The sequence below is a fragment of the Pipistrellus kuhlii genome, unplaced genomic scaffold (genome assembly GCF_014108245.1).
Source record: "Pipistrellus kuhlii isolate mPipKuh1 unplaced genomic scaffold, mPipKuh1.p scaffold_m20_p_117, whole genome shotgun sequence".
Classification (NCBI taxonomy): domain Eukaryota; kingdom Metazoa; phylum Chordata; class Mammalia; order Chiroptera; family Vespertilionidae; genus Pipistrellus; species Pipistrellus kuhlii.
Window position 1 is genome coordinate 126283 of NW_023425424.1, and position 13718 is coordinate 140000.

Consider the following 13718-nt stretch of genomic DNA (forward strand, 5'->3'; position numbering starts at 1 on the left):
CGGGGCGGGGAGGGACGTGGGCGCGGGGCCAGGAGTGTGCGGGGCCCCGGGCAGCCTCCCGGGCGCGGGCACCGAGGAGCACGGAGCACGCGGGCACCGAAGGCTCCGCGCAGCCCGGGCCCGGCCCGCCCGCACCACGTCACCTGGGGGCGGGCCGAGGGCGTGGCCGGGCGGGCGTGGGCGTGGCCAGGGCGGCCGGCGCACTTCCCGGCGTGCCGCGCGGGGGGCGGGCGTGGGCGTGGCCAGCGGAGCCCCGCCTCCGGACGCCCGCTCACCCCTCGCTCTGGGCCCGGACGGCACCCGTCCCCGCGGCCTCAGCCCCGGCGAAGGCGGCGGCGGCGGCGGCATGCGCGTGTGAGATGCGGCGGCGGCGGCCGGGGCGCGGGCGGAGCAGCGGGCGGGCGCGGCCTCCTCAGCGCGGGGCGCGCGGCGCAGGCGGCCGGGCACGCGGGCGCCGGGCGGCCGGCCGCGCCGCCTCCAGCAGCACCGGTCCAGGACTCGCTCGCCGCGCGGAGGCCCGGCGCCGCCATGGAGGCCCCGCCGGACCCCGCGCCCCTCGCCGCCGTCCCCCCGGCCCCGCTGCGGGCCCCGGCGGTGGCGCGGCTCCGCCAGGAGCAGGAAAAGGTAACAGGCCGCGGCCCGCTCCCCTCCCTCCGGCCGTCCCTGACCCCCGACCCCCGACCCCCTCCCCCCTCCCCGCCCCGCCCCGGGCCCGGCTCGCCCCAGCGCGGTGCCCCGGTGCCCGGGGAGACGAAGCGCCGGAGAAACTTCTGTCACGTGCTCTTGTTGTCTTCGGCGGCGCCCTTTGACCTCCGCGGGGCGGGGGCCGCGGAGGGACCAGGCCGCCCCTCCTCCTCCCCCCTCCTCCCCGGTGTCCCGGGGGCCTGGGCGGGACGTGATGGCCCCACTGTGCCCCCGGCTCCGTCCCCCGGACCGGGTTTGTGACGGCGCCACGTGCCCGCGGGGGTGTGGCCCGGGTCCGTCCCAACCGCAGCCGCCGCGCCCGGGAGCCGAGGAGTCGGGCGCGGCGAAGAGGGAAGGGAGCCCCGCATCTCCCACTACACCCGACGGAGGACGCACAGCGGGACTGTGTTGTTTTTTTTAAATATATGTGTGTTTTTTTTTTTTTTAAATTGAACTTTAGAGGAAGGGAGCGGGAGAGAAACATCAACGATGAGACAGAATCATCCCCCGGCTGCCTCCTGCAGGCCCCACACAAGGGATGGAGCCCAAAACTTGTGCATGTTGATGGGAATCGAACCTGAGAACCTTCAGTCCCCAGGCCGAAGCTCTGTCCACTGGGCCACACCAGCTAGGGCTGCCATTTTTTAACCTCTTCCCCATTGGCTGGCACAGGTACCTGGCACATGTTGCGTCCCCAAGAAATGTTTGGGGCACAAATGAGTAAACTTATATATACAGGCTTTCACTGCTTCCTGTATGCAAACTCAGGACACATAGACATGGGGATGTTCTCACTTGTCCCCTAAGGACAGGTCCTCATCTTTGGGTCTCGGTCTGCCAGGACACTCTGGGCTTTTAGTTGGTATGTGGGCTGCTGCTCACTTCATTCCCTCCGTGTGGAGTTCTTCATCCAGCCCACTCCCGCCAGACGGGGGACTTGGAAATCTTAGCTGTCCTTAAGTACCAGTTACTCTCGCCAAAAGACCAACAGCTGATACTTTTTGCAAAGTTCAACCTATTTTTCTTGTTCTCCGTCATGAGCACACCAAACAGGTGATTCCAAGACTAACGACATGGCTGCTAAAATATTCGCTGCTGATATTAGTGGAGAGAAATGGTGTGCCTGTGCGTAAGGCGCATAAGGGAAATGAATGCAACACGATTATAGTAATCATTAGCGAACGTTGTAGTTCGTTACTAATGATATATAACAGGAAGGATATTGTAAAAATTAAGGTACGAAATTTTCATTAAAACGTTTCTTGCAGACAGTTATATTGGCTGGGCCGCAAAAATGTTCATTGTGGGCTGCGAGTTTGACATGCTTGGGCTAGACTATTTGAAAGGATCTGCTCAGGACAGGAGACCCAAAATATAGCTCTCTCTCTCTTTTTTTTTTTTTTAAATAGGTTTTTTTAAAAAAAACATTAAAAAAATCCTCACCCAAGGACATGCATTTATTGATTTTACCACCATTCATTTTCAGAACTTCTTTTTATCTTGGGAAACTGAAACTCCCCATGAATCATTTCCCTCTCCCCTGCCCCTCAACGGCTGCCATTTCACTTTCTGTCTCTGAGTCTGACTAGCCATCTTACATTCGTGGCGTCATACGGCATTTGTCCTCCTGTGACTGGCTTATTTCACTTAGCATGACATCCTCTGTTTATTCATATCACAGACCACGTATATCAGAGTTCCCTTTTGTAGGTGAATAACACTCCATTGTACGGAGATGCCACGGGTGGGTTATTCACTCATCCACCGAGGACAGGGTGGCCTCCGCTTTTTGACTGTTAGGGATAATGCTGCCGTGAACTTGACCTGCAGATCTCTCAGGCCTTGCTTGGACTTCTTTTGGGAATGGATCCAGACGTGGCATTGCTGGGTCACAGGTACTCTCTTAGGGACCACCAACCTGTTTTCCACCACGGCTCCGCCATGTTGCCCTTACGTGGTTATTATCTTATCGCTATCCCCGTGGCTGCGACCTGACACCTCACCGTGGCTCTGTTTCACCTCCGTGGATGTTCTTTTTTCTCTGCCTTTTAAGGGCTTCCTTTGATTTAACCAAACACACCTTGCTGATGTGTTTTCTCCGCTCTGACAACTTGTTCATGATACATTCTTTTTTACTGTGGAACTTTAGCACTATACTTCATATGTATTTGTTAGCACTAAATATACTATATATTTATACTATACTTACTATTTTTTCTCATGAGGGTTTTTAAATTTATGTATTTTTTTTCAGAGAGGAAGAAGGAGAGAGAAATATCAGTGATGAGAGAGAATCATTGATAGGCTGCCTCCTACACACCCCACACTGGGGATTGAGCCCGAAACCCCGGCATATGCCCTTGGTCAGATTCGAACCTGGGACCCTGCAGTCCGCAGGCTGACGCTCTGTCCACTGAGCCAAGCCGGCTAGGACACGAGGGTTTTTTTCCCCCAGAGATTGCAACATGCACTCATTTACCCATCCCAGCGCCTGCATTATGGCTCTGCGTTTGAATTCTGTGCGTTTTAAGCACTATGACATTTTATTGTTTTCGGGGACCCACACTGAGTTATTACCTTTTTCTAAGAATACCTTACAGTTGCTCTTGAGTTCCTCCTGCATTTACATTGCTCCCACAGCCCCTGTAGTATTTCTCTCCCCCTGGGTTAGGGTTATTGAACATGGCTGACTGCGCCCCGGGTAGTGTCAGTGGCTACACTGGAGCGAGGGAAACTCGGCTCCGTTCTGTGGCTGTGCCTCCCTTTGCTCTGGACAGCAGCATGGACTCTCGGTTACTGGCTCACACCCTAAGGGGGGGGTCACTCTCACTTTTCGTTATTGTGGACGGCAGCTCCAGGTCAGCTCTGGTTGCTCCTTGGAAGGCGGTGTGTGTCGTCCTTGCTCCTGCCCAGCTGCCCCGAGCTTCTCTTTTCTTTGGTGTTTATCCGGGCAACTCCTCCTGTCTGTGTCTAGTCTGCGGTGCTTGTTCCTTTTTTAGGAGGTCATAAGGCAGGTTCGACTGGTCCAGCTGTGTAAGGGACCGGGTGAGTGTGGGGAGTGGAAACTGGCTAACGGTCCAGATGAGGCGAAGGGGATGGCGCTGATTCCATCGGGCTGTGTTTTCTGAATAAGAGTCGCCAAGTGCTTTGGCAAGTGGCTCTGTGTAATTGAAGTTAACTGTTGGTAGCAGCTTTGGCATTTTGCCTTTTAGGATATTTAGAAAGGAAAGTTGCTTAAAGCTTTATGCGGAAGCCCAGCTCAGTGCAGTTCCTGCTGCTGACAGCGGTTCCAGCGGAGGCACATTGCCCCTCCTCCGGCCGAGGCCAGGCCACTTGGAATGGGCTTGTATTCACAAGGGGTCCACAGCTGATGGCCCTGTGGGCTGGTGCCAGCCCACAGCCAGGGGAATTGAGTGGAGACCTTACCCCCGTGCAACCAGGCCTGCCTGCCTTCCTTCCTAAAGTGAGAGCAGAGTTGTTATTCCTGCATCCATGTGCTTCATTGGCTAGAACTGATCAAACTCAACCTGTGGAGCAGACTGTGCCTGTGTGTCAGCTGGGCCCTGGCGTGAAGGAAAAGCAGTTTGTTGGCTGGGCTGGGTGTCATTGTCAACCTGGACTTGTAACTCGATTAGTGCCTGATGCGGTGTGATAGTGATCACAGGCCGGCCCACTGCCCTCTCCAGCGCACGCACAAACATACACCACATGCACTCACGCACGCACACACACCATGCACACCCCCCCCCCCCCCACTCATGCACACACACACCCCCCCCCCACTCATGCACGCACACGCACACTGGCTTGGGAAATTTGTTGTTCATTCTCAGTTGCTTGACCTGAAAGGGCCATGAGCCGAGTAAAGCATCAGAAGAAGGAAGGATGTTTATTGGTGGATTTAAGCTTTTTTGCTTTTACTGCCATTACTGTGGGCTTATGCAGGGAGGGCAGGAGCAGCAGCTGAGTCCGAGAGGGAGGGAGGGAAGATGGGGGGGGGGGGAGAGAGAGAGAGAGAGAGAGAGAGAGAGAGAAGATGCAGACAGCTGCTCTCCTGTGGGAGCCGTCCCACAGTGAGTGTGGGCTTTGAGGTTGTTTCCCTCTTGGCAGTAACGTTGTGTGCGTTACTTCACTGCTGCGCACAGGTGCCCGCTCCTCGGAGAGGGTCAGGCCCCTCCGGAACTGTCCGCAGCTGGTGGAGGAGGTGCCGTCTCTGCGGAGCTCGGTTAGTCTTGCTGGGGGGGGGGGCAGTTTTGAGTTAGGCGGGCGCCATGTGACGGGGTGTTGGCAAGGCCTCTTGGGGGGGCGTAAGAACGGCCGGTCAGCTCCTCCGGTCCTTGCTTGCGGACCCAGTGCTCCTGCCACACGGACGCATTTCATTTACAGTTCCTGGCTGTGAGTGCCGTTAGTTACAGAATTTACTGGGGCAGTTATTTAATTGTTGAAGTCTGCTGACCAATTCTTTTCCTAAAAACGGTTCAATAAGACTTCTTTCTCTAGGAGTAAGCTCCATGTTTTGGCAGGTCTAACTTAGAAACCTGGAATTGGCTCCCGTTCCCGATAGCCATCTTCTTCAAAAAAGCTCGTGTGAAGGACCACAAAGCAATGAGGTGTTTGTTCCCCCCAGAGCTGTTTATGGGACCGGCTCACTCTCTTACCGTTACAGGAATCAACCTGAGTTCCTTTTCAGAGGGAATGAGATTATTTGGAAGTACTTGACAGAAAAATGAGATGGGTTTGTTTTTTAACCCAGGTAGACTCGTTTGAATCATAAAATTGTCTTCCTTCTAAAATTTTCCTTCCCAGCTAAGTTGTAGAAATTAAAAAAACAGCAACTTGCTGTAACGAGGAAACCTGCAGGTATCTCTGTGAACACAGTGGCCTGGGTCCAGTGTCTGTTGGAGTCGTGGCCTGAGGCCACTGAGGCTGTAGCAGAGGTCGCGGGACGCACCGGGCAGCTCCTGTCCCCTGCGTCCTCCCCCTGTCCCTCTGCAGGCTGGTCCTCATCGTGTCTGGCCTGTGTGGATGGCGCCCAGCGCAGCCTCTTCTGAACCTTCCCCGGAACCAGCGGACACGTGACTGTAAGCAGGGCTTTGGCAGTGAGCATTCCCCTTGTAAATTACGAAATAGGTTTGTTGTTGTCTTCTTGAAATCTGTACCTGGGAACTGTTTTAGGAAAGAGAAGGGACCAGGGGAGGGGGCTGGGGAGGGATAGCTGGAACCTAGGGGGGAGCAGAGGGGGAATGGCAAGGAGACAGGCCATCCTACCGCGGACTTGTTTTTTAGGCATAAAAAGCGTATGCGCCAAATTTACATATTTACTAATTAAAAAGGCTTCCTGGAGGCCTCCAGTAGACTATCTTCTGTGACCTTTAACACCGGCACTAATGGATATTGCACAGAACATTTCATCGAAGGCCCTTTAAATAATGCAGGTGATTATGAATATGTAACTAGTTAATATGCAGCCGCGGCAGGTTGCCGCGTGGAGGTTAATGAAGCCTGCACGGCGGTTCGCGGCTTCTCCTCTGCTCTGCTCCTTCAGGCGTGGAGACCGGCGTCGGCCGGAGAGGGCTCAGCGTTTAATGGGTGTTCAGTAGGAACTTTATCAGGAAGAGGGGTTCACACAGATGGTTTTCTCTCTGTTACATGGAGTTCTGTTTGTGTCTCAGAGACCGTAGGGTGGACGGGAGTCACTGGCCGCTCTCTCTAAGTGCGTGTCGGCGATGTCCACGCTGCTGCTAAGTGTGGCTCAGTGAGTGCGACTCCCTCCGGTGCTGAGTGAGTGTGGGTGTGGCTGGGGGTCTGATCCCAGCATGCATTTGGTGCAGGATTACTGCCCTAGTATTTAAAATGCCCCAAGGGGTACAGTTATTTCAGGAATTAAACATTAGAGAGGTTTAGTGACAGGGCCCCCCCCCCCCCCTGCCGTGACTTCTGGGTGAAGCATTGAGCATACGGACAGACAGCAGATAGTTACCGGTGTTCAGGGCAGTGAACCAGAGCCCTGGGTTCAGACCAGGTAAAGCGCTTGGCCTGTGGCTCGGTTGGTTGGAGCGACATCCCATTCACCAAGGCTGTGGCTTCATACCCATGGGGCACACTTAGCTTGCGGGTGCTGTCCTGGTTGGGGTGCATAAGAGGCAACTGATGGATGTTTCTCCCCCTCCCCTCTCCTCCTCTCCCGTCCCCTCCCCTTCCCTCCCCTCCCCTCTCCTCTCTGTCTCTCTCTCCTCTCAATTCCCCTTCCTTCCTCTCTCTCTAAAAAAAAAAATAAAAAAAAATCAATAATAAAAAACCCCAAACATGTCCTTGGGTGTGGAGTCAAACAAAACAAAACCCTAGATGATTTTTTTTTCCATGTGGCTTTGTACTGAGCCTTTTGGCTTTTACTCCTTAGTTTCTTTGTCTCTAAAATGGTGCTCCAGTATTTGAAATGCTTACGATGTTTACTAATGGGCCATGTAAGAGCAAGTGATTAGTAATCTTTGGAAACAGTGTTGCTTTTCACTTGCCATCTAAGTGTCTTCCCCTTTGTTGGCGGGTGCTTACGGGTGTTCTGAGCTTGGTGGGATCTACCAAAATGCCGCAGGGAAACAACTTTGGCCATGAATTTCACTGTTTCCAAGGGCTATGAGGTGCTTACACTTGTATCATAACTCACAGGGGGACAAACGGGCTGTTCAGAGCATCTCTTTATCCTGAGTATTTCCCTTTGAAAATGTAGTAGAAAAATATCACCCAACTGACTTTTAATGCGTCAGAATAAAAATCACAGGTGAGAACATTTGTAGATATACTGACAAAATAAAGTATTTTCACTACTGTCATTTTTTTTAACTGATGAAACGTGGATGTTACATTAGCTTTTTGTTATTTGTAACATTTGTGTATCCTACAAAATATGTAACGCTGAAGCGGGCCTGGTTATCTTCTATCTGTGTCATCTCACGTTAGGAAGCGGGCTCTGCAATTTGTCTGCGGTTATCAGCCCGAGTTAGGCGGTGACAGAGTGTGCAGCCAGGAGCCCGCGCTCCGTCTCGGCGGTGACACAGAGAGATGGCCGGGGTGGGGGTCTGTAAGGCCCGCGGGCTGCGCCGCGCTGATGCAGCTCTGTGCCACGCCGTTTTCACGAGGAATTATCTGTTTCCGTGACAGGTGGTCGCTGGCTGCCGAGAGAGGATCCAGCACTGGTGAGTGAAGGACGCTTTTATCGCTTCTCTGAGACACTGTCAGCCACCCTCCGAGGTTAAGCAGAGTGGGCCCTGGTTTTGGGGCCTGTGATGGAATTCTGCTAGAACTCTCCGTGTGGAATGCCTGGCCACTATTTATATCGCCTGCCACTGTTTGCTGACTTAATGTCCCCTGCTTTCCTGAAGTGTCCCCACTGTGTTTATTCCAGGGGCTTTCTTTTCTCCTTTCTGTTGGTGAGTGTTAGAGTAATGTTGTTGTGATTATGAAGTGGAGACAGACATTTTAGGACTAGACTAATGGTAGCTCTACCAGGGAATATTTTATGTGTGACCGGGATGATAACTGGGTCAGCTGTGGACAGGGTGGCAGCGTGCTGAGCCCCTGAGCAGCTGCATGGGCCAGCCGCCCTGTCTGCTCAGGCTGGTTCTGAGCTCATAGCCGGTGCTGGTGCGCAGCCCCTCCTCCGTCTCTGGGCCCTGAGAGGCACCAGGGTGTGGAGGCAGGAGCCTTCGGGGGCCCCCACCTGCCTTCAGACACTGCTGCCCCCCACGCTGCTTACCCGGCGGCAGCCTCGTCTGCGGTGCATCCGTGTAGCCCAGCCCCTTGGTGGGGTCATCGAGGTGACAGGGTGACATGGTACGTGTAAAACGGGCGATGTCTGCTGACGCCTGTGCTGGCTTGTGCACTCTCGGCAATTCTTCCGTCCAAGGGGCACAGCGAATATCTGGGCTTCAGGGTCTGAACTCCTCTTCTTTATCCCCAGTTCTTGTAAACAACGTTTTTCACTAGTTTCTTGCAAATCCTCCCAGGAATTGTTTGCATCTAAGCTAACGCTAGTGTGTGAGCGTTTGCAGGACTGCTTCTCTCACACGTAACTGCTGGTGTGCAGCAGGCCTCACAGTGCGCCTGGGTGTGCAGTGGCACCGCGCTGGCACTCACAGACACTCGCTGTCCCCTGTGCTGCCCCCAGCCGCCTCCAGAGCCCCTGCAGGCGCAGCTGGCTGTGTGTCAGCGCGGCCTGCTCCAGATCTGGTTTCTCTCACCTGTGCTTCCTCCTCCTCCTCCTTCCTCTTGGTGCGGAGATGTTGGTGAGTGACATTCGCTACAGGAATATTCTAGGGCGAAGAGCATACATGTGAGAGCCCTTCGCCGCCTCTAGGCCAGCCGGGGGGGACGGCATTGACTTCAGGGGAGCGAGGAGTCAACAGAGCAGCCATTTCTGTTATCTGGACACGATGGCCTCGTGGCAGTTTATCCCAGTTTCAGTTTGACAGCATCTGCATGTTCTCTTTAAATTGCTTGCGAATTGGTGAGTTTTGTTATTTTAAAACTTCGACAGACCCTTGGCTGTAAGACATTTCAGTGCCCTGGTTTTGCCTGCAGCCGACACCCTAGCGGCCCGGGGAAGCTAACCTCCGGGAGAGGCTGAGAATGGCCCGCAGGCTGTGCTGGCAGTGGGTGCTGAGGGGCCCAGGTGGAGGGCTCCCAGGCATCTCTGCTCCTGCAAAGTCATGTCTTCGTTGTTCTTCGTGAACTGCGAGGCAGCTCCGTTTGGTGGAACATGACGCGGACACCAGGGCCAGAGGAAATGCCTGTGCTGACCTCTGTGATTTCTTCTGGCCCCATGGATCCCCCACTTTAGTCACAGGAGCGGGCCTAATGAGGGTGATGGCTCCCACCCTCAGCCCCAGCTTTCTGAGATTTTATCGATGGCTTCCTGGAGCTTCCCTCGCCCTCCTCCCTCCTCGGGAGTTTCCGTTCCCTCCACACATCGCCATCTCCCTCGTTCCCGGATTTCACTCTGCTCAGACCCCTTCCTCCTCAGGAGACCGGTTCTCAGGATGGAGGTTCTCTGAGGCCAGAGGCCCCGCGCTCCTCCCTGGGAGCGTGTCTCGGGGTTAGGCCCTCGGGAAACCTTGTGAAAACGGTTTGTGAGTGAAGACGTGTCCACCTGAGAGGGCTGAGGTTTCTGAGGGCTGGGGCGGGGGCGCAGAGCCTGCGGGGCGCTGGCTGTGGTGATTGGGTGTTTGGTGTTCTGTCCACAGGCAGCGCGTGGATGACGACTACAGCGCCCTGCAGGAGCGGCTCGGCACCCTGCCCGACAAGCTGTCCTACGACATCATGGTGGGTCGTGTCCTGTGCGGAGGGACCCTTGTTTCTGGCGGAGATGCTGCCCGTGGGGAGGAATATGTTCCTTCACCTCTGGCCGGGGTCCGGCCACTGGCCACCAGCCGAGGCCTGCGTCAGAGCAGCAGCCGCAGGGCTTGTCTCACTTCACACTCACACCAGTTGTAGTAATATGGGTCTTGTCTTCTTCCCCTTTCTTCCAGACTTACATGGAATGATCACCTTATGGTGACATGCATGGCATACATGCTAGCACCACACTTGACATGTTGGTGTGCAGGTTTACTGTCCGAAAACTACAATTATGGCAGAAATACCGCGCTTAGTCATTTCCTGTTAGCCGGAGCAGGAATAGACCGTGATGTTTTGTAATTCACAGAATTAAACCCTAGAACTTTGATTTTATATAAAAAGGTACGCTAGTTTCTGTTTGAGTGATCTCCATATTGACAGCGTCATCTGTTCCCGAACCCTGGATTAGGGCCCTCATTGCATAAGTGTTCCTCATGGAGGCAGTTCTTAATGGCGCCGCCCAGGTCCCGTGCAAGCGTGGTGGCCGTTCTGCTGGCTGCACACGATCAGTTTTGTAATTTGTTAAAGATGATATTATTCAGAAAATGGTTATTTTGTTGGAAATAATTTTGTTATTTTAATCAAAGGTATTAATTAATATTTCATTACAAGTTTGTTTCATTTAAATTTATGAATGAACAAAGTATAACCCTTCGAGGCGAAGCTGGTTGCTCTGAGAGCTGGTGTCAGTGTGCCTCTTCCCCGGCAGCTTTATTAACCTAAAGCAGCTCCTCCAGGCTCTCCTGGACCTTCGATAGAGTTAGGTTTTTGTGCGCTGACATTTTATTTATTTATTTTTTAATATATATATATTTTATTGATTTTATACAGAGAGGAAGAGAGAGAGTTAGAAACATCGATGAGAGAGAATCATCGATCAGCTGCCTCTTGCACACCCCCCACTGGGGATGTGCCCGCAACCAAGGTACATGCCCTTGACCGGAATCGAACCCAGGACCTTTCAGTCCCCAAGCCGACGCTCTATCCACTGAGCCAAACCGGTTTCGGCACATTTTATTTTTCTTAGTGTTCAGATACAAAGACCTCCACGCAGAGCTGTTAGTGCTTAGTGTTTCATAAACTGTGCTCTTCACTGTTCCTAATGCTGTTGTTTTATTTTCTAAATAGGTGCCCTTTGGCCCCTTCGCCTTCATGCCGGGAAAACTTGTCCACACGAACGAAGTCACTGTGCTCCTGGGCGACAACTGGTTTGCCAAGTGCTCCGCCAAGCAGGCCGTGGGCTTGGCCGAGCACCGGAAAGGGCGTATGTACCGACTGTAAATGACGCTCCTTTGTTAGACGGTCACGGGGGCCTGTGGGGGAGGGAGCGGGACGATGGCACCTCTGGCTGGACTAGCACCCCGTTAGCGTGTCTTTAGAAACGCATCCTGTGAATGTCACTCCGAGTGGTTTTGATGGTAGAAGTTGGGAAGACATACGAATTGGGGGCATTTTATAGTTTACTAGTGCCCCAGTGCACGCAGTCATGCACATTGAAAGGAAATTACTTAGAAGGGCCAGACATGTTCTGGAGCCAACCTCCCACAGTCCCTCCCTGGCTGCACCTGGGGTGGCGCCATGGCTCAGGGGCTCTGTGGAGTGAGCGAGGCCCCTCCGCAGGTGGGGTCCCTCGGCCTGGCCTGCCGGGATCGGGCTGAAACTGGCTCTCCAACATCCCCTGAGGCAGGGGTCTTCAAACTTCTCTCATTATGAGAATCACCTGGTGGAGTTGTTAAAACACAGATTCCCGGGTCCCAACTATAAGAAGCGCTGTCAGGAATCTGTGTTTAACACCTCCACCAGGTGATTCTCATGAGAGAAGTTTGAAGACCCCTGCCCTGAGGGGTCCCGGAGTGCGCGAGGGCACTCTGCAAAGTTGCTGTCGTACAAGGTGTGGAACGCAAAGGCAAGTGAGCAGTAACCAGACTCGTGGCCTACAGTGCCCCAGCAACAACATAACCCACGGCCGAAGGTGGAATTGTGTGGCCCCATGAGGAGTTGGGCTCCCTGCTCTGGTTTCGGGTGCGTCACCTGAGAACCGCCACAGCCAAGTCACTGCAGCTCGGCAGTTCCTGTGTTGAGTGCCTGCCCCCTGGTAGTCAGTGCGCGTCATAGTGACTGGATTGAGGACACTTGGCTTGTTAGCCTTTATATATAGAATGTATAGATAATTGGTTTGTTGTAGGCACTCTCATTGACTTATGTTTGCTTTTAATACTTTACACACAAGGAGTTAACTTTCTACTTACTGAACTGAGAGAAATATCTGTTTTCAAAGTACAATAGAAACAGTTCTTAAGCATGTGTTTGTTGGTTTGGAAGAGTGATACTTTTAGTTTACGGAAGAGGCCAGCAGTGGAGGGCCCTAAAGTGCACCCGTGTCTTTGTTAAGTGGTTTGAGGTCTCTGCCTCATTGTATTGAGCTAGTTCTTTAGTTTTGTTATCTCTGATACTATTTGTTGACACCAAATAGTGTGTTGTTTACACATACACACACACACACACACACACACACACACTCTTTGGAGTTGGGTGGGTTGAATTATGTCCTAGCTTAGTTGCATTTTAGAATTAGGTTTACTAATCTATGTTCTTAGTTCTATAATAGTATACTTAAATTAGTAGTATTATACCACCCCTACCTGCTTTTACCCTGGGTAAATGTGCACTTGAGAATACGCTTGTGTGGATCCCTCTACATAAATGAGGTCATTTAGACAGAAAACAACCGAGCTTTTCAATGATGACATGCCTTCACTCACATGTGAGGGGGCACTGGTTAGAGAACTCATTTACTCATTGAAATGCTGGGGACTAATTGCAGACCAACTTGCATATGTTTACAAGTGATACGTATTTTGACGTTTTGCTACACTGATGAGCATCTTACTGTTGTCCTGCGGGGATTTCTGGCAGTGATGCCTCCGAGGTGTCGCTGCACTAAAACGAGCCACGTGCACGCGTCAGAGCGAGAGAAGGGCACGCTTCCCTCCTAAGCCTCCTGACGGCTGCTCACAGGAAGTCAGCTCAGTCTGCTCGCGCTTCTTCATCCTGATCTTTGTGTGGCTATTTCAGCAGATAAGTCTTTAGAGTCAGGTATGACTTAATATGTTAGTGGGAGAATATCTTTAATAGAATAGAGCTCTAGAATACAGAAATGTTTTTTTGGTAAATCACTTTCCAATGTTAAATATGGTTTTGAGAATGACCAAACATGACTTTTGGGATCAATATTTATCTAAGATAATTTTTAGAATATATTCATATAAATTATGTTTGAGAACCTATTATGAGAAGTTAATTTTAAAAAAGTTGTTTTGTTCACACAGTTTTGTAATACTTATTAATACTGAAGAAAATGTTTAGGCATATTGCTGTACTTGACATTTGCTAAGAAAAGATACTTTATTTTTCTTAAGGCAGAAGACTATAAGAAGTTAAACATACTTCTTCACCGATGACAGGCATTTGGGGAAGGTGGAGGTCATCGCGTGTTAAAAAAGTAAAATGGATTTAACACAAAAAACAAGGGTTCAGAGGAGGGGTTCTGAGGAAGATGGTTTCTGAGAGAGGGTCCTACCTGTGCTCACATTTTGCCATTTAACATCAACATGACCCACTTTTTAACATTCTTTTAATTT

General features: G+C 52.2%; 1 protein-coding gene across 3 annotated transcripts in view; it reads left to right on the forward strand.

Annotated features, from left to right (window-relative positions):
• Positions 1 to 278: 278 nt before the first annotated feature.
• Positions 279 to 13718, forward strand: part of URI1 (URI1 prefoldin like chaperone) — a 42522-nt gene continuing 29082 nt past the window's right edge. Inside the window, exons 1-4 of one of the 3 annotated variants that reach the window (XM_045579821.1) lie at positions 279 to 624; positions 7843 to 7877; positions 9924 to 10002; positions 11206 to 11341. In XM_045579821.1, coding sequence (XP_045435777.1) covers positions 529 to 624; positions 7843 to 7877; positions 9924 to 10002; positions 11206 to 11341 — 346 coding nt within the window. In that variant the 5' untranslated portion in view covers positions 279 to 528. The remainder of the gene's footprint in view (positions 625 to 7842; positions 7878 to 9923; positions 10003 to 11205; positions 11342 to 13718) is intronic. The other 2 variants (XM_036432732.2, XM_045579822.1) reach the window with 2 other exon arrangements.